The 20570-nt window shown below is 41.3% G+C and overlaps 2 protein-coding genes across 5 annotated transcripts in view; one reads left to right on the top strand and one right to left on the bottom strand.

The window, feature by feature from the left end:
* Positions 1–8928, bottom strand: part of cir1 (corepressor interacting with RBPJ, CIR1) — a 53217-nt gene extending 44289 nt beyond the window's left edge. Inside the window, exons 1-2 of the mRNA XM_028806273.2 lie at positions 8730–8928; positions 1249–1343 (exon numbers count right to left, since the gene is read on the bottom strand). Coding sequence (XP_028662106.1) covers positions 1249–1343; positions 8730–8801 — 167 coding nt within the window. The 5' untranslated portion in view covers positions 8802–8928. The remainder of the gene's footprint in view (positions 1–1248; positions 1344–8729) is intronic.
* Positions 8929–13784: 4856 nt separating this feature from the next.
* Positions 13785–20570, top strand: part of scrn3 (secernin 3) — a 58533-nt gene continuing 51747 nt past the window's right edge. For 2 of the 4 annotated variants that reach the window (XM_028806265.2, XM_028806267.2), the window contains exon 1: positions 13785–13880. The gene's annotated coding sequence lies outside the window, so the exon portion shown is untranslated. Of the gene's footprint in view, positions 13892–20570 lie in introns of all 4 variants that reach the window. The other 2 variants (XM_028806266.2, XM_028806271.2) reach the window with 2 other exon arrangements.

The raw sequence follows: 20570 nt of genomic DNA, 5'->3' as shown, positions 1-20570 counted from the left end.
TGGATGATATCCATGTAGTACTAGGGTGTTGTACCGTGTTAGCCATTATGAATGTAGAGAAAAGCCAAGCAAAATGACACCTTTTATTGGCTAACTAAAAAGATTATAATATGCAAGCTTTCGAGGCAACTCAGGCCCCTTCTTCAGGCGGGATGTAATTAATGGAAAGAAAAAAATCTACAATATATGAACCTAACATTGCAGACTAACAAACGATAAAATTAAATAAGGTCTGAGATTGGCGATGATTGGTTTTTAATTAAGCAATTGGGTTGGAAAGAAAACCTGCAGCCACTGCGGCCCTCCAGTACTGACACTGCCCAACAGTGCTCTAAATCACTACATGACCCACTGTGCAACAGGGAGTTAAGAATTCAGTATCAACTTTGATATAACCGGCCAGTGATGGAGCCATGCAATGGGTGACACCTCAGCACCACATTAGCTCAGATGGAATGGAACAGTCCAAGGTTTTTTAATGGTGGCTGTAATGCCAATCCTGCCACCAACCCCCAAGTTTTCCCTGCAGGTTGGAGGGCCTACTTGCAGGGCTGGATGTAAGTTAACGTGATACCCAAGACGGAGCAATTACAGATTTAGGGACCAGCTATGTTATATGGGTTGGAGACGGTGGCACTGTCCACAAAGCAGGAGACAGAGCTGCAGGTGGCTGAGATAAAGATGTTAAGATTTGAATTGGGTGTGATGAGGATGGACAGGATTAGAAATGAGGATATTAGAGGGTCGGCTCAGGTTGGACGGTTGGGAGAGAAAGTCAGAAAGGCGAGATTGTGCTGGTTTGGACCTGTGTAGAGGAGAGATGCTGAATATATTTGGAGAAGGATGCTAAGGATAGAGCTGCCAGGGAAGAGAAAAAGAGGAAGGCCTAAGAGAAGGTTTATGGATGTGGTGATAGAGGACATGCAGGTGATGGGTGTAACAGAGCAAGAAGCAAAGGACAGAAAGATATGGAAGAAGATGATCTGCTGTGGCAACCCCTAAACCCTAAGAAGAAGGCCTTGCTCAAGGGCCCAATGGAGTGGAATCACTTCTGGCACTTAGGGGATTTGAACCATCAACCTTCCGATTGCCAGTGCAGATCCATAGCCTCGAAGCTGCAAAATTACTATCTGCTTAAGTTTGGATATCAAAAAATTAAAGTCTGAAAATAATGCTTTCATAAATTTTCTTCTCATTAATTAGCCACTTTTAAAAAACAAATACAAGGAGACACAAATGAGCACATACCTATTGTTATATGTGTCTTGCTCCTTGACGTACTGCTGCATTAGCTCCTCTTGCTTTTTCTTTTCAAATGTTAATTTTTGTTCGGCCATCCATACCTACAAAAATAATGCAACAATCATCAAAAAATGCAAATTATTTGTTAAGTATATTCTATAAATTTAGACTTGTAAAATATGTTATAAAAACTATACCTACACTACAGCTGCACAATATGGACACAATTTTGTATACAGCTGCAATTGTAAAGTTAGTTACAACATTAAAGTAAATTTAAAAAATGTATATAGTACACAAATATAAACATTATAAAAATATGACTGCTCTTTTTACCTTTAGCCAAGTTTTCTTTCTTTTTAGTAATTCCAGTGTGTATTTCAGAAGGGTTGTCCACTATAATATTTATTGAGCTGCTGTAAAAAGCTAAATTTCCTCCTTGGGTACAAATGAAGTGCTATCTGTATTATATATTGAAGACACATATGATGTATATATTTATGTATATTGTACATACATAGACACATACAATTACAAAAAAATGTACAGCATATGAACCCTTTGGAATGACCTGGTTTTCTATGTTAATTGTGAGTGACAGAAGGTTAGAGATCATCTTTTAAGTCACAAGTATATTCAAACACAATATCCATCCATCCAACCCGCTGAATCCGAACACAGGGTCACAGGGGTCTGCTGGAGCCAATCCCAGCCAGCACAGGGTGCAAGGCAGGAACCAATCCCGGGCAGGGCACCAACCCACCGCAGGACACACACACACCAAGCACACACTGGGGACAATTTAGGATCGCCAATGCACCTAACCTGCATGTCTTTAGACAGTAGGAGGAAACCCACACAGACACGGGAGAACATACAAACTCCACACAGGGAGGACCTGGGAAGTGAACCCAGGTCTCCTTACTGCGAGGCAACAGTGCTACCACTGCGCCACCCAAACACAATATGATTAAACTAATAACACACAAACAATTCTAATCTCTCTTTATTGAAGACAAACCACAAACATTCACAGTGCGCAGTGGAACAAGAAAATGATTAATAAATGGTAGAACCTAACTTTGTCAGCGATAATCAAGCGTTTCGGTTAGCTGCAAATGAGATCTGCACAATCTTCAGGAGGATCTTTGGACTATTCCTCATTACAAAAAGGCTTCAGCTTAGCCATATTCTTAGGATGTCCGCTATGAACGGCTCTCTTGAGGTCATCCCACGGCATCTCTATTGAGTCACGGCCAGGGCTCTTACTGGGCCACTCCAAAAAGGCGGATTTTCTTTATCTGAAGTCATTCCGCAGCTGATTTACTTCAATGTTTAGTAATGCCCTGCTGCATCACTCAAATTCTACTGAGCTTCAACTGGTGGACACACAACCAAACCCCCATACCCCCCCGAACCCATACATTATCCTGTAAGATGCCTTGATAAACTTGGGAATTAATTTTCAGATCAGTCCCCAAGGCAGCAAAGCAGCTCCAAAGATGCTCCCCCCACTGTGCTTCACTATTGGTAAGATGTTTTCACATAATTATGCAGTGCCCCTTTTTTTATATATTTTAATTTTATTGATTTTTTTTTTTTTTTAAATCAAATAACACTCCATACACATAACTCGAGTTTTACAAAAAGAAAAGAAAAAAAAAAAAGGTTTGAACAAATCACCCCCAAGTGAGAAAGAGAGCTAGGCCAGCAGTGTAAAACTTAATGCTAGTGAAGACAAATGGAATAGCTAAAATAGTACATGAATAAAGATAAATGGAGTAAAAGAGCTTATTCTAAAATGTTATTGATTAGATCCTGCCAGGTTTTGAAAAAGTTTTGTAAAGATCCTCTAAATGTGAATTTGATTTTGTCCAGTTTCAAGTAGTAGTGTCACACACGTGCACATGGGAGGCAGCTAAAGGTCTTGGGTGAGGGCAATTCCGAATCTGACCGGGATGTGGCAGAATGCACGGATTCCTTTTCTCGCTTTCCTGCAGACCATTCACGGGAAGTTCCACCTGACCCTGTTGACGTCACCTCCGGGTCCGGACCAATAGAGGAAGGTCTTGCCGGCTCTGGTTCCCTTGATGTTACGTCCGGGCTCAAGCCTATGGCTGAAGACCTTTCTGATCCCCGCCCCTCTGACGTCACTTCCTGCCCTGACCTTTAAAAGCCTTCACCTTTTCCTTATTCCCTCAGTTGTGTTTTGGACTCCAGTTTGTGCACATCAGTGCTGTCATTTACTTGCAATTTGCAGCCAGGCAACCAAATATACGGGTGGCTGCCCCAAACATTGCTATGGCTCTTTGTGGAGTTTATGACATACGAGGTGCGATCCAAAAGTTCCCAGAATGCATTTATTCTTGTTATATCAATCGCCGCTAGATAGCAGTTCAAGTTGTCCTTGAGAGCTGTTATCACGCTTTAAAATGTCAGCGCAGTTGTTTTTCAAGTGGCAGTTCTCGTTTAAACTTCGGTTGTGTCTGTGAAGGGTTGTTCGTGAAAATGAGTGATTTGAAAGAGGAAAGAGTGTGTGTTAAATTCTGTTTTAAACTGGGAAAAACAGCAAAAGAAAGCCATGAAAATGTTGCAACAAGCATTCTACAGGGATGTTCTAAGGCGTTTGCGAAATTGAATTCGCCGAACACGCCCTCAGATATGGGCTGACAAGTCATTTCTTTTGCATCACGACAATGCTCCAGCTCACACATCTCTGATTGTGTGTGAATTTTTGGCTTCTAAAAAGTTTACTGCCATTCCCCAGCCTCCGTACTCCCCTGATTTAGCACCGTCTGATTTTTTTTTTTTTTATTTCCTAAGATGAAGATGAGGCTCAAGGGACGCAGATTTGAGACGGTGGAGGAGATCCAAGCGGTAACAACCGACGTCTTGAACACACTGACAAAAAACGACTTCCAGAGGTGCTTCGAAAGGTTGAAATCTCACTGGGATTGGTGTATCAACTCAGCAGGTGACTATTTTGAAGGAACTGTTCACCATTAATTGTTATTTGGTGTGTATGCTTTTAAATAAATGCATTCCGGGAACTTTTGGATCGCACCTCGTATATCACATCAGTTACCCACTGACTTAGAATATGAGAGTTAGGATTCTTCCAATTGAGCGAGATAAGGCTACGTGCCAATAGCATAGTAAAGGTGATTACAGTTTGTTTGTCCTCCACTTTAAGCCCCTCTGTGAGCCCACCAAACACAGCTGTTAGTGGATTAGGAGGGATTGTGACACCACGGCTGTCCAATAGGCATTTAAATATTTTGGTCAGAAATTATGTTAATTTGGTGCAGGCCCAAAACATGTGGCCTAGTGTGGCTGGAGCTCGATTGCAACATTCGCAGGTTGGCTCTTGCCCTGAAAACATTTTGGACAATTTTAAATGAGAGAGACGTGCTCGATATACACTGCCTGGCCAAAAAAAAAGTCACCACCTGGATTTAACTAAGCAAATAGGTACGAGCCTCCTATTGGATAATTACTGCATGGGCGATTATCTTTCAGCTGGCAACAAGTTATTTAACCCCAACTGGTGCAATGAGTTGCTTCTCATTTCTTAAACAACCATGTCGAAAGACACATCTCGTGGTCGTGGAAAAGATGTTAGTCTGTTTGAGAAGGGTCAAATCATTGGCATGCATCAAGCAGAGAAAACATCTAAGGAGATTGCAGAAACTACTAAAATTGGGTTAAGAACTGTCCAACGCATTATTAAAAACTGGAAGGATAGTGGGGACCCATCGTCTTCGAGGAAGAAATGTGGCCGGAAAAAAATCCTGAATGATCGTGATCTGCGATCACTTAAACGTTTGGTGAAATCAAATCGAAGAAAAACAACAGTAGAACTCAGGTCTATGTTTAATAGTGAAAGTAAGAGCATTTCCACACGCACAATGCGAAGGGAACTCAAGGGATTGGGATTGAACAGCTGTGTAGCCGTAAGAAAACCACTAATCAGTGAGGCAAACCGGAAAAAAAAGGCTTCACTTTGCTAGGGAGCATAAAGATTGGACTCTGGAGCAATGGAAGAAGGTCATGTGCTCTGATGAGTCCAGATTTACCCTGTTCCAGAGTGATGGGCGCATCAGGGTAAGAAGAGAGGCAGATGAAGTGATGCACCCATCATGCCTAGTGCCTACTGTACAAGCCTGTGGGGGCAGTGCTATGATCTGGGGTTGATGCAGTTGGTCAGGTCTAGGTTCAGCAACAGTATGTGCTCCAAGAATGAGGTCAGCTGACTACCTGAATATACTGAATGACCAGGTTATTCCATCAATGGATTTTTTCTTCCCTGATGGCACAGGCATATTCCAAGATGACAATGCCAGGATTCATCGGGCTCAAATTGTGAAAGAGTGGTTCAGGAAGCATGAGACATCATTTTCACACATGGATTGGCCACCAGAGTCCAGACCTTAACCCCATTGAGAATCTTTGGGATGTGCTGGAGAAGGCTTTGCGCAGCGGTCAGACTCTACCATCATCAATGCAAGATCTTGGTGAAAAATGAATGCAACACTGGATGGAACTAAATCTTGTGACATTGCAGAAGCTTATCGAAACAATGCCACAGCAAATGCGTGCCGTAATCAAAGCTAAAGGCGGTCCGACGAAATATTAGAGTGTGTGACCTTTTTTTTTGGTGGCCAGGCAGTGGTGTGTATATATATATATATATATATATAATTGAATGCTTTGCGCATATGGAGCTCGATTCTCTGCATTGCCACTTTCCACTCCTTTTCTGAAATATTCAGTAGGAGATCCTTTTCACACTTTTCTCTTGGATCTTTGAAAGGGAGGGACTGTAAAATAGTTTTATATATTACAGAAATGCTGCCTGAGTCCTCGAGACTGAGCAATATTTTTTCTGGTATAGAGGTAGGTGAGGAAAATTGGACAGGTTCTGTATGCAGTGCCCTTTTAACACCACACATACATCTGTGTAACCTTCCCGAAGCAGTCAATCTTAAGTTTATTCCACAAAAACATAAGCATTGTGGAGTAGTGGCTCTGAGGCTAGGGATCTGCGCTGGCAATTGGAAGGTTGCCGGTTTGAATCCCGTAAATGCCAATAGGGACTCTGCTCTGTTGGGCCCTTGAGCAAGGCCCTTAACCTGCAACTGCTGAGCACTTTGAGTAGTGAGAAAAGCGCTATATAAATGCAAAGAATTATTATTATTATTATTGTGGGGTGTCAAGGTGGCATTTGGAATACTTCAGATACAAAGTGATGTATTTTTGGAGAGCAGCACCTTCCTCCTTGGTGTCCTATCATAGGCACCACGCCTGAGTTTTGTGTATGGTGGACTCATTAAGAAATACGTTATTGAAGAAATATGTTAACCTTTTCCAATATGTTCTTCAAGCCTTTAGTTGTTACTCTTTGGTTCCATTTCCACCTCACTGACCAGTCTGTGCTGTGCCATTAAAGTCATTTTGGCTGGGCTCCCACTTTTATGGAGAGCAGCCACAGTACTAAATCATTTCAACTGATGAATACCTAAACCCTTTGAAATGACTTTGTAACCCTTTCCAGCATTAGGCAAACCAACAATTCTTTTTCTTTAGTGAGGTAAGCTGAACATCAGCAGATGCTTTTTGGGAATAGCAAACTCAAAATGTGTGATTCTTTTCTATTGGTCAAAGTAGCTCTAAGCCACACCTCCAGTCTCTTTTTATTGGTTGGATTCCAGGTGTGCCAACTCAAAGCTCCAATTTGCTTTGCTTAAGTCCTCAGCAAAGGAGTTCAGACTTTTCCCAACCTACACTAAGAATGTTTGATTGATGTAATCAATACATACAAGAACAATACAATAATTTGTGTGTTTGTATTTAGACCAGACTGTGTTTGTTCATTATTATAACTTAGATGAAAACAAATGTATACATAAATGTAGTTATTTCCAAAGGGTTCATATACCTTTCCTTGCCACATGACATTTCAACATGACAATGCTGAATATAAGCAATTCAGGAGGAGGACCTTTGCAAAGAAAAATTAAAATGTGGTTAAAAACAATTAAAATACCATTTTTGGCTATAACAGTATGGAAAATAAACACATGGTGGTACTTCTGTGCTGATTACATTGTGGTTTGCATGCTGACTGAAATAGATCAGCCACAGCTCTACAGTCATGGGATGGATTCCTGCACCTTAATAATAATAATAATAATAATTCTTTGCATTTACATAGCGCTTTTCTCTCTACTCAAAGTGCTTAGCAATTGCAGGTTAAGGGCCTTGCTCAAGTGCCCAACAGAGCAAAGTCCCTTTTGGCATTTTACGTTATTCGAACCGGCAACTTTCCGATTGCCAGTGCAGATCCCTAGCCTCAGAGCCACCACTCCACCTTGTCAAACTGTATGTGACATCTGCACATTTCCTCTATGTCTTGCATGGGTACACTGGTTTTCTTAACACATCCTAAAGATACGCTAAGATTATCAGTGACCGTAAATTGCTGTAGTGTGAGTAAGTGGACCTGTGACTCTTTCAATATTAATGAGTGCCTTGGTGGATCAGAAAATAAATGAATGCTTAAGTCTGTGGTTGTTTTGGGAACCTAAGGTCAGTTGTTTTCATCTACAGTATACATGTCAAAGAAAGCTGTGGTACTTAGTGTGGGAATTTCATATTAACTTTGACCTTCCGAAACAGCCACAGTGCTTCAAATGTGTCTTACCCAACCTTTACACAGATGTAATAAATCCTGCCATTAAGCCCTAAACATCAAAAGCGAGTGCAAGCTTTTCATCTGTTTCCTATTATGCCAGTTGTTGTAGTTTTATACTTAAAGACCATGGCCTTAGTCAGAATTAGGAATGATCAGACACAGTAGACGTTCCAATCTATTTCCCTTATTAACTCATAATCGTTTGAACAATGATGGGGCCGACTGCTTATCACAGCTGTGTCTTTCAATTGTCAATTACCCCAAACTTTCAAACAAGACTTGAAAAACATTTTACTGAACCCCTCAAAAAAACAAAAGACATTTGCTTATTAGACCATGAGAATTCCCATTCTATCGAGCAATGAGACAAAAGTCTCTTCGCTCATAAATGAAATTTACTGAAATGGCTGCAAGTCAAATCCGAGCATCATCCTGTTCCCAGATGAACGGACGTCCCATCCTTGCACCGAAAGTTGGGGAGAGACTCCAGCACCCCAACACGATCTTCAAGATTACTGGGTTTAGAAAGCGAGGTCTAACATTAACTAGGCTGGTTCGTAGTCAAGTCTCAATTTAAAACTTTTAACTCTGCACTTTACTCAGTCATAAACACAAGTCACGAAGGTTTATACTTTCTGAGATTCAATAAAAAGCTATGTCATGTTAAAAAAAGTGGCCAACCTTAAAAAAGAAAACTGAACTCTAAATGTGCCAATAAAGACAAGTGACATGATAGCGACACACACAAATCAAAGTCGCCTGGATATTCCGGCTGCTGCCATTCCAATCTTACCTTTTTAATGTTGGATTTAGACGCAGGGTGGAAATCTTTCTTGCACATAAAATTAGCGAAAGACTTCCCCATGATGGAAAACGCTTTAGATGTTCCAATGAAGAAAAAAAATGAAAAAAATCCGTAATAAGAAACTAAAACTGTAGGAGTGTGTCGCACAACCCAAAAAAACAAACACGACAGCGCACGCGCCAACCCCGACTACGGGAAGCACAACAACTTCCGATTGGGGGACGTACCAAAATAAGAGTTCGAGTCAAACGTCATTCAGAATAAGAGTAACTTAATTCCCACACATTTTTACTACCCGATCTAATTGATCTACTTGTTTACACAGACGAATATGAACTTAACATCTTGACCCTAAGAGCCGTTAATCAATTTAATGAAAATCTATCTATCTATCTATCTATCTATCTATCTATCTATCTATCTATCTATTAAAATCATATTCCATTTGCTTTATATAGCTCTTTTGATAACTAAACCACATCCTGTTCACTTGATAAAATACCTTTCATATGTTCCTGGCTCTAATATAGCACCTTTCATTTCTAAGAATTATATAGCACCTTTTATATTTAATCAAAAGAAATCAAATTTTAGTTGTCACATACAAATTACACATATAGTATAATGGTAAGTGAAATGTGACTCAAAGACAATGAATGTGAATGTGCCTGTACTGTAAGAATAATAATCAAGTCAAGTTGGGGAGCATGTACTGGTATAGCATGTTGCCGCACCCACCACACAACGAAACAACTCGGGATCCCAGTTGGCAACCCCCCAGGCAGACACGCGGTCTAGTCACACCCTGTGGAAATGACCCTCTATCTGCCACAGTCAGGTGTTACGTGGGCAACCCCTTGGCCTGGTCCAGCCACTTGGGTCCTCAACAATGAAGATCACCCTCGGGGAAACGCGCCACATGGCCATAGTGCCGTAACTGACGCTCCCTCACAATGCAGGTAATTTGCCTCATTTTGGACTCCATGAGCAACACAAAGTCAAACCAACGGTACCCAAGGATTTTCCAGAGAGACACAGTACCAAAGGAGTCCAGTCTTCATCTCAGGTCACTGGATAGCGTCCATATCTCACAACCATATAGCAAGACAGGAAGCACTAGGACTCTAAAGACTTGGACCTTCGTCCTTTTGCAGATATCGGGCGCACCACACACCCCTTTCCAGCGACCTCATGACCCCCCATGATCTCCCAATCCGTCTACTGACTTCACAGGAAGAGTCACCAGAGACATGAATGTCACTGCCGAGGTAAGTAAACCTCTCGACGAGGTCAACACTCTCTCCGCAGACAAACACACTGCTGATGGCCGTGCCCAAGAGGTCATTAAAGGCCTGGATGTTGGTTTTTATCAGGACACTCGCAAGCCCAGACACTCAGACCCCTCACCCAGTCTGTTGAGTGCCCCAGTCAGAGCCTCCATTGACTCCATGAAGACCACAGCATCGTCGGCAAAGTCAAGATCCGTGAATCTTTCTTCACTAACAGATGCGCCACAGCCACTGGACCCCATGACCCTACCCAACACCCAGTCCATACAAGCACAGAACAGAGTAGGAGCAGAGCAGACCCCCTGACGAACCCCAGAATCAACTGGGAAAAACACAGAGGTCCTGCCTCCACTTTGCACAGCACTCACAGTACCAGTGTACAGGCCGGCCATGATATCCAGCAACCTCGAGGGGATCCTGTGAAGTCTCAGGATGTCCCACAGATCAGCTTGATCAACTGAGTCAAACATTTTATGAAAATCGACAAAGGCTGCAAAGAAACTCTGCTGATATTCACGTTTGCGCTCCTTGAGAACCCTCAGTGCCAGGATGTGGTCGATGGTGGACTTCTTAGGCGTAAAACCAAACTGTTCCGGTTGCTGGTAGGTGAGCAAGTGATCATGGAAATAATAATAATAATAAAACAACAATTTCAAAATACATCCATCCATCCATTTTCCAACCCGCTGAATCCGAACACAGGGTCACGGGGGTCTGCTGGAGCCAATCCCAGCCAACACAGGGCACAAGGCAGGAACCAATCCGGGGCAGGGTGCCAACCCACCACAGTCAAAATACATGGCTTTATAAATATCTAAAATCTTTAATAGAATTTTAAATATGTGGTAGTAATAAATGCAGTGATACTAAACTAATAAATAAGAACTAAATAATTAACTTAATAACTCTATATATCTGTCTAAGTCACATCCTCCAGGATGATACAGTGTCTTACAGATCTATTACATCCTATGCACCTAATATAGTGCCTTTCATATCTACAAACCCAATTTCAATATAAAAATATAACTAAAAACAGAATGCAATGATTTTCAAATCTTATAAACACGTATTTTATTCACAATAGATTACAGAAAACAAGAAATTTTGAAAATGAGACATTTTACTATTTCATGAACAATATGAGCTGATTTTGAATTTGATGGGACAGATGGGACAGGGGGGCAACAAAAGTCTGTAAAAGTAAGTGGTACCAAAAAGAAACAACTGGAGGAACATTTTTGGAACTACTTTGGTGAATTGTCAGCAGGTCAGTGACATGACTGGGTATAAAAAGAGCATCTTAGAGAGGCAGAGTCTCTCAGAAGTAAAGATGGGCAGAGGTTCACCGATCTGCAAAAACCTGCGTCTACAAATTGTGGAACAATTTCAGAATAATGTTCCTCAACATAAAATTGCAGACTTTGCATATTTCATCATCTACGGTACATAATATCATCAAAAGATTCCGAGAATCTGAAGAAATCTCTATGCACCAGGGACAAAGCTGAAAATCAATATTGGATCTTCAGTCCCTCAGGCGGCACTGTATTAAAAACAGGCTTGATTCTGTCATAAACATCACTCCAAGGGCAAAGGAACAGTTCCAGAAGTCACTGTCTGTGAACACAGTCCAATGTGCCATCCACAAATACAGGTTAAACTTCTATGATGCGAACACGAAACCATATTTGTACATGATCCAGAAACACTACTGTCTCCTCTGGGCCAACGCTCATTTAAAATGGACTGAGGCAAAGTGGAAAACTATTCTGTGGTCAGACGAATCGAAATGTGAAATTCTTTTTGAAAAACATGGCATCTCTTTTTTTTTTAGACACCTATTAAAATACATACTACATGGAGCACATTTTACAAAAAACTCTTTGTTGTGTTTTTTTCTAGCAACTTATTCACGTACAGTTTTGTCATAGACTACAATACAATGTCATTTTCTAGAGACAATATTCATAAAGAATTTAAGCACTCTTCAGTCATGGTAGACTCAAATTTGTTCTTTATAAAGGATAGCTTTGAAAAATTCCTTTCTGTTTCACAGCTCATAGAGAGAGAGAGAGAGAGAGAGGTTAGGAGCAGGCATTGATACAGCGCATTGCCGCACGCACCACATGACAAACCAACTCAGGATCCAGATTAGGACCCGAGTGCAGCCATGCAATGGGTGACACCTCAGCACCATACTAGTTCAGATGGAATGGAACCAGTGTGAGGTTTTTTATGGTGGCTGGAGTGCCAGTTCTGCTACCAACCCCCAGGTTTTTCCTTGCAGTTTGGAGGGCCTACATACAGGGCTAGATGCACAGCTCATGATAGTCATAAATACTAACTACAAAAATGTTAATAGTGTTTGTAATTGTTTAAATTTGTTTTATAGACACACACAATTTTTAAGCAATGTGGAATAAAGTTGCTTCTGGGGCCCTGAAGCTTAAGCTTCATTAGTTTGTGGCTCAGTCAGACTTCAGAGTCAAATGCATTTCATTTGTTATTCCAACAGATGGCACATCACAAACATTAGCACTGCTTTTACAAATCCCGTACCAAATGGTAAATAACAGAAACATATGCATTGTGTTTGTCATTCCAGCAGAAGGTCCATCACAAACACATGTAGTACTAAAATTCATTTCATTTGTCATTCCAACAGATGGCACATCACAAACATTAGCACTGCTTCTACAAATCCTGCACCAAATTGTAAATAACAGAGACATGTGCCTTGTGTTTGTCATTCCAACAGAAATTGCATCACAAACACTTGCAGTACTAAAACGCATTTCATTTGTCATTCCAACAGATGACACATCACACACATTAGCACTGCTTTTACAAATCCTGCACCAAATGGTAAATAATGGAGACATATGCATCACATATGATGGAACATCTCAAAGTTTGTTGTAATTAAATCCACTGCATTTGTCATTCCAACAGATGGTGTTTTGGAATTATTAGCACTGTTTTTACACATCCCATACCAAATGGCATATAACAGAGGCATAGCAACCAGACAGACACACAGATACACAGACACAAAGACACTTAATTGTTCATCTATTAAGGTGAATTATTAATATTTATTATTATTATTATATGTACTATGCATAAGATCACCCGGTTCTGTATGCAGAAGAGGTGTCACATTATTATTTGTATGTTTCTTTCGAAAAAAATGAACATATTAGATATTTATTTAATATTTACGTATTGCGACTCATCCCTCACTGGTTCTTGAAGCTATTAATAACAAAAGTTTTACAAATACATACATTAGAATGCTGCCTATACATAATGCTGACATGACTAACAATTATGAGAAAAAAATGTAAAGATTGCTTGATAATAATAATAAAATTACAACTCAAGTTCACAGCAGTTCTACATTCCTGACTGTATCTTGACCGCTGTAATATGGCGGACGGAAGACGTATTCCCGCAAATAATACGCATTTGCTTCAGTTAGCTACTCGGCAATAGACACCACCATCTTGGAACGGTCGATTCCGCTCATAGACAAGAAAACTGTGCTTCCGGTTAACAGCAGGTTAACTCCGTCGATATGGTAAATTCCAGGTAAAATTATCCTGAAATTATTAACAAAGAAAGTTAGGTACGTTTGTATTCCAAATAACTAAAGGCGGAACAAATGACTATTTTACTGTTAATAAAAAGGTCATACAGATGTTTACATATATATTTAATTACTTTTGACCTTTGACCTGTTCTGGCTGCACAAACCTGTGCGCATGCGTCTAAAGTGGACAGCGAAGAGGAGAACCTTGAAGTAAAGACGCACGGGTGACACCAGAACCGAGGAAACCGTTGACAAGTACCGTATAGTTATGTTTGTCTGTACTCTTTGCTGGTATTAGGGCTTATTTTTATTCTTGTGGATCTGTAGGTGGTTATTATGAACTTCCATGTAAAAGGGAATCCACGAACAGAATACTAATAATGCCTGCAAAGTATGACGGGTTTCCCATCAGTGGAACGATGTGTTTAAACTCGCAGGACCGTGAGGACGACAGGCGAGCGAACTTGTGATGGACTGCTGTTTAATGCAGAGATTTATTCCTGCTTTGCTGAACTCTAATTGTAAAAGCGGCCTCACAACAACGAGTTGTTGCCTTAATTCAGCGTGCCACTTAGTTCCGCGTATTTCCCATGAATTGTTTGGCGGACACTCCCGCTCCAAGTCATAAGAAGATTGATGAGACGGTTGTCCTTTTCACGGCTATTTGAACATCCCCACGAAATGTATCCAAAGTTTACTCCTCATTTGTTATCGTTGGCATCAGAAATCAGATTTTGATTCAAGCAAAACGAACAGCTCTGCTGTTCCCTAAAGCTTTGGTTCACAAGTTCAGGCCCGGTCTGGGGATTTGCTGTTGCTGCAGGTTTTTGTTGAAACTGTTTTCTGCTCTTTATTGGACTCTTAACTTACTTAAGCAAGCCGCTGTTTCCTAGTTTCATTTTTTCTTCCTCCATCTAGAAATTACAAACTGGATTCTTATTCAACCCATGTAAATCACATTAGGACTCTTTATTCTTTTCACCTCCGTTATGTATCCCATGTTCACTCATTCCTCTCCTTTACTTATGATGTTCAAACTTTTCCATGCTTTTATGACATCTTGCATTGACTACTATAACTCCCGCTGGCAGGTGCCTCTTCTAATCTGTTACCACAGCTCCAGTGGATTCAAACCTCTTCTGCAAGAGTCCTGACACACACATATACACAGCAGTGAACATCGAACAGCCATCCTGCCCTGCCTGTACTGACTCGTCGTATCTTACAGGTCTGGCTATAAAATTCTGTTACTAACCTGTAACACTTTTACTGGCCAGGCACCGGACTACAGCAGTGACCTTCTCCGTCACTCTTCTCCTTGTCCACACGCAAAGGTCCACTGATTTTGGCCATCTTGTTGTGCCCCAAGAACAACCTTCTTTCTTCTCCTTTTGTTTAATGGTGGTTGTCAAACCAACTTAGAGTGCATTACCGCCACCAACTGTGATGCAGAAAGGGAAAATAAAAACTAGAGCAAAAAATGCCAATATTTTCCAATTAAATATTTTCTAATAAACATAGTTTTTAAATAACAGAATATGGATCTTTTGAATTGAATCAATTTAAGCTCCCCAACCTCCCTTGTGCTCTATGGGTAATGGAGCCTTCAGCTCCACTGTATCCAAACTTTGGAATGACCCCCCCAATTAATGAAATCAGATGACTCAATTTATTGTTTTTACAAAACCATTTCAGTCTAAATTGTTCAGGAAGGCATTGAACCGACCCTGACATTCTGACCTTTACTTTTTCTGTCCAGATGCTTAGCATGATTTAGGTTTGTATCGCAGCTTATGTTGTCTGTTTTGGGTGGGCTTTTTTTTTTTGGTAGTATCTTGTATTTTTAGTTGTTTTATTCTGGTTTGTCGTCTCCTATTCCAAAGTGTTGGATATCCTGTATTAAACTTTAACTTAGTTTGTTATGCAGGTATTATTTGTATCCAATGCTGTATATGCCCTTTTGTTCGTTCTGAATTTCTGTGACGCGGTTTGAGCATGAAAAAGGTGCCATATAAATAAAATGTATTAGCATTATTACTGAATGAAACAGGTATTTAGATGTGTTAGAAGGGTCAGAATTTATTCTTTTTCCTTTGTTTTTTTTTAAACGATCTGGTTATTTACACAATTTTTTACTAATAAAGCACACACTGGAGTCTGCTCTGCTCAACATTAATTGTCAGAACCACAGAAAAAGTGGATTTAAATAAAAATAACAAAACAATGTAAAGATAACAAAAAAGTACAAGTATGTCTTAATCTTATCTATACATATAAAAGGCAAAGCCCTCAGTGACTCATCACTAGTTCTCCCACTTTCCATGTAGGTGGGAAGCTGAAATTTTGCATGCTCATTCCATGCAGTGTACTTACAAAAGTTGGTGCTGAGTTCTGCTTTTCATTCCCTGCTCCACCGCTTCTCGTCTTCCTTCATACTTTCTTTCTCAACGGGTGCAAGTTTACCCCGAATAACATGTCTATTCCGGTGATCACTGTCAATCACAATTTCACCGACCCATACCCAGTGGTTTCCATGCCCTGAGATTGCGCCTGCCTCTTCCATTCTCTCTCTTACGTAATGAATGGCCATATCAGTCTCAGCCTTGATATCTTCAGAGACATTGTGTCTTATGTACTGAATGACTGTGACAGGTTCAAGGTGTAGACTGATGACGGCACAGGAGACAATTATACTACACAGGACCACTAGAGCAGTGAAATGCTTCAGCTCTCAACCTATGGTTCTGCATGTGAACTTATAGCTGCCATGGAATTGTTTCGTTGTTGCTTTCAAGTGTATAGAAATGGGGAAATATTTTACACCTTTGGACAACTAGGAATGCCTGTTAGATAGATAGATAGATACTTTATTAATCCCAAGGGGAAATTCACATACTCCAGCAGCAGCATATTGATAAAAAACAATATTAAATTAGAGAGTGATAACAATGCAGGTATAACAGACAATAACTTTGTATAACAGGGGTGGGCAAAGTCATTCCTAGAGGGCCGCAGTGGCAGCAGGTTTTTGTTCCAACCCAATTGCTTAATAAGAAGCACTTATTGCTCTAGAAACACTTCTGCTTCATTTTAGTTGTCTCCCTCATTAAGATTTTGAACCCTTATTGCTTATTTAAGTCTTAAACAGTTGCATTCTCGGTTTTTAATTGATACTTATCCATATTACTAACCGAGAATGGTAAACCGGATATGGACGCAGGGACCTGCCCGTGGACGCAGGAGACATAGTGCGCAGGCGCCACACAAAGCCCCCCTCCCCAGAGTGAAACGGGAGAGACTACGAACCGTCTGACATGCCGCAAGCAGGATAAAGCGAGGTCAGAAATAAAAGACAGAGTAGGAAACAAAGTAAAACGTCATAAAGAGGTTAAAGAACGGGGCCAAACACATGGAGAGCAGGTTACAGATGATGAAAACTGGAATGCAACAGCTTAAAAAAAACCTACGCATGAAACACATGCACAGCGAGATACAGAATATAAAAGCAGAAAAAACGACAGTTAAACGTCCACACCACACAGCGGAGGCAGACCCGGAAGGTGCAGGTGCCTACATCGCGCGTCGGAAAGTACGAAAGGCAAAGGCGCCTACACAGCATGGTAAAACCCGACATAATACGGAAGGCGCAGGCGTTGCCGCCATATTGTGAGTGGCACTACTGCGTAGTGAAGGCGCAGGCGTCACCGCCATATTGTGCGTGGCACTACTGCGGAGTGAAGTTAGGAATAATGTGCTGCTTGGGATCGTACAAAACGGCGAACGCGACCCACCGTCTGAAACTGCGGAGGCAAAGTAGGCACGGGTTCAAACCGAACAAGCTCGACTGACGGATATACGCCTACAACGGGCGTCTCAAACCGCAGAAGCAGGGCAAGCACGGATTCAAAACAACACAAGCTCCTACAACGCGCGTCTGAAACTACGGCTGCCCAGCGGCCACGGGTTCAAAACGCCAGGGGTAGGCGAGCGAAGCGAGCAGGGGGCAAAGCCCCCTTGTTAGCAATAAGACGCAAAAGACAAAAGAAACCAGCAGTTATCCATTTTGCTTGTTACCCTTTACACCTGTGTGTATTTATCGTGCACTATTTGGTTTAATTAAATACTTGGAAGGAAAGAGAAGAGAAAAAAGTGAAGGATTGAGAATTACTCATCCGTTTTACACTTCAAAGTATTTGGATGATATCCTTAGAATGGAAAAAAAAAACTAGGATATGAGAATGACTTGACATAGCAGAGTTAAAGCACTCACCAGCCATGAAATGTAATTATTGGCAAGGATTGTTTTCTAATTAAGCAACTGGGTTGTAACAAAAACCCGCGGCCACTGTGGCCCTCCAGGAATGACTTTGCCCACCCCTGTTGTATAATGTTAACGTTTACCCCCCCCCCCGGGTGGAATTGAAGACTGCATAGTGTGGGGGAGGAACGATCTCCTCAGTCTGTCAGTGGAGCAGGACGGTGACAGCAGTCTGTCGCTGAAGCTGCTCCTCTGTCTGGAGATGATCCTGTTCAGTAGATGCAGTGGATTCTCCATGATTGACAGGAGTCTGCTCAGCGCCCGTCACTCTGCCACATAAACATCTTAGATTCACGGGTAGCGATTTGGGTAGTGGACACTTCGATGTTTATGAATGTTTCAACACTGACAACATGGACATAAAGTTATCAATGAAACCTGTTGTATCTTCACAACGATTGACAAACGCGGAATGTAACTTGAACACAACACCTCCTCCAAATATGAATCTGAGTGAAAGAAATAATGATAATCAAATCCTTGATGACAACAACACTCATAACAGTAACAAAACAATTACATTGACAATCATGTTAGGTTATTTTTAAAATGTTGCCTTTTCTTTTTCATAACTTCTTTAACACACTACTTCTCCACTGCAAAGCGCGAGTATTTTGCTAGTCTATAGATATAAAAGTCAACGTGTGTATGTTTGTTGTATATATATATATATATATGTTCCTGAAAAACGTCTGAACGGCTGGGGCGATTTTGATGAGATTTGGCATTGTAGAAAGGCGCTATATATGCGCCGACCCGACACAGATTCACACTGGAGGCACACGTATAAAATAAATAAACTTTTATTTTCTTCAGCTGGAGGGCACGTCTTTCCTGTGTCCCCCAGCCACAACACAGTCCCAAAGCACCAATACAGCAACACCAAACGCTCTCTCTCTCTGCACCACCACTCCTCCCAGGCAGCCTTCTCCTCCTCCACTCGACTCTGGCTGCTGAGTGGTGGTTGCTGGCCCCTTTTATTGGGCACCCGGAAGTACTCCAGGTGCTTGATTGCAGCCGGGTGTGGCGAATATGCTGCCCAAACAGGCTCAGGAGTCCCAGCTGTAGCACCCCCTGGCGGTGCCTGCGGAACCCAACATGAAGCCCTGGGGGAGTCCGAGGCACCGCTGCAACCCAGGGAGGCTGCCATCTAGCGTCCAGGGGGAGATACTGGGTTTCCCATCCTTGCTCCCCCAGAAGATATGCTGGGCCCCAGCCGCCTGCCACAGCGTACATACGTTTCAGGACCCGGAAAAAAAGAGAGGCTACTTTACAACTTTTACAGACCACCCCTTATCCCTTTTTTCGACCCCCTTTCATTCATGTATAAGTTAATTGGGGATGAGATCTGACCTTTGTGCTGCCATCTGTTGGTGAATCGAGTGTCAGGCAAACCCATTCATGCTATAAGACCACTGCTAAATCATCGCCCCGCTGAGAAATGACTGAGCCCGATGTCCTCATCATTTAAATTATTTTAATGCTGTTTCAATTTGTTTTGAAAAATGCAAAACAGAAAAGCCTCTGAATATCATTTTTGAGCCTTAACTAAGAATATTACTGCCAAAGACAAACTTTTCAGTGTGGAGGGATAGTTAAGGATTTATGAGAGGAGAGGGACCGTCCCGCTGAGAAACGGGACGATCTCCAGTAAAATAAAATTCTTGGTTGTAAGAACACTTACCGTATTTACTTGCGTAATCCCCCCCCACCCCTTTTTTTAGTAACATTTTTGTTCATATTTGTCTATTTCCCAATGGTAAGTGATTGATAAAGTGTTTACTTATTTCTTACTTCATTTTCACTATTTTTATTCTTCGCGATTTTAATTAAGTGCTTTTATTCTGAAATTCCTGCAAGGAAATGTAAGGCTTTTGGCCAAGTGCAATCTAAAGCTAAAAAGATGGAAGAAGTGCGAAGACAAGAAACTCCCGAGGAGCAGAGTAGCCGGCTTACGACGATGCGAGAGAGAGCTCAAGCTTCAAGAACTTCACAGACAGCACAACAGCGTGAGGCCCGACTTCAGGATATGAGGGAAAGAGCTACTAACTACATCTAGAGCTTCAGAAACCGAACAGCAACGTGACATTCGACTTCAGGAGATGAGGGAGAGAGCTACTACATCTACAGCAGTGCAAGGCAACCTTTTTCGAGTTGCGGCGCACTAAGTCCAAAAATTTTCTTTCGCGGCACACCTGAGGGACTGCCCATAAATAAAGTCGTGACGACACAATCTATGGACAATCGCCAATAAAAACAGTAGCGTTCGTATTTTCTTGTTCTATATTTGCTCCACCTTCTTCTCTCCGTACAGTGAGCGAGATCTAACAACGAGACTTTTTAAGTCTCACAAGATGTGTTTTTGACTCCTCTGGTGTTGATGTTATGATGAATGGTGAGCAGCGAAAATTTTAACTTGCATTCAAAACAAATACATTCGTTTATTCAACAATCTGATTAACCGTTATCTGTTTTTCCAACATAAAATATATTTTTTAAACATTATCTTTTTAATCAACCAAAAGTTCAAAAACACTAGCAATTTTAAATATTTTACAAAAGTTTTCGTGGCACCCCTAGAAAATTCCACGGCGCAACCGGTTGCCCGACAGTGATCTAGAGCTTCA

The sequence above is a fragment of the Erpetoichthys calabaricus genome, chromosome 8 (genome assembly GCF_900747795.2).
Source record: "Erpetoichthys calabaricus chromosome 8, fErpCal1.3, whole genome shotgun sequence".
Classification (NCBI taxonomy): Eukaryota; Metazoa; Chordata; class Cladistia; order Polypteriformes; family Polypteridae; genus Erpetoichthys; species Erpetoichthys calabaricus.
The sequence above is the reverse complement of the archived record's forward strand: the minus strand, read 5'-3'. Positions and strand labels throughout refer to the sequence as shown.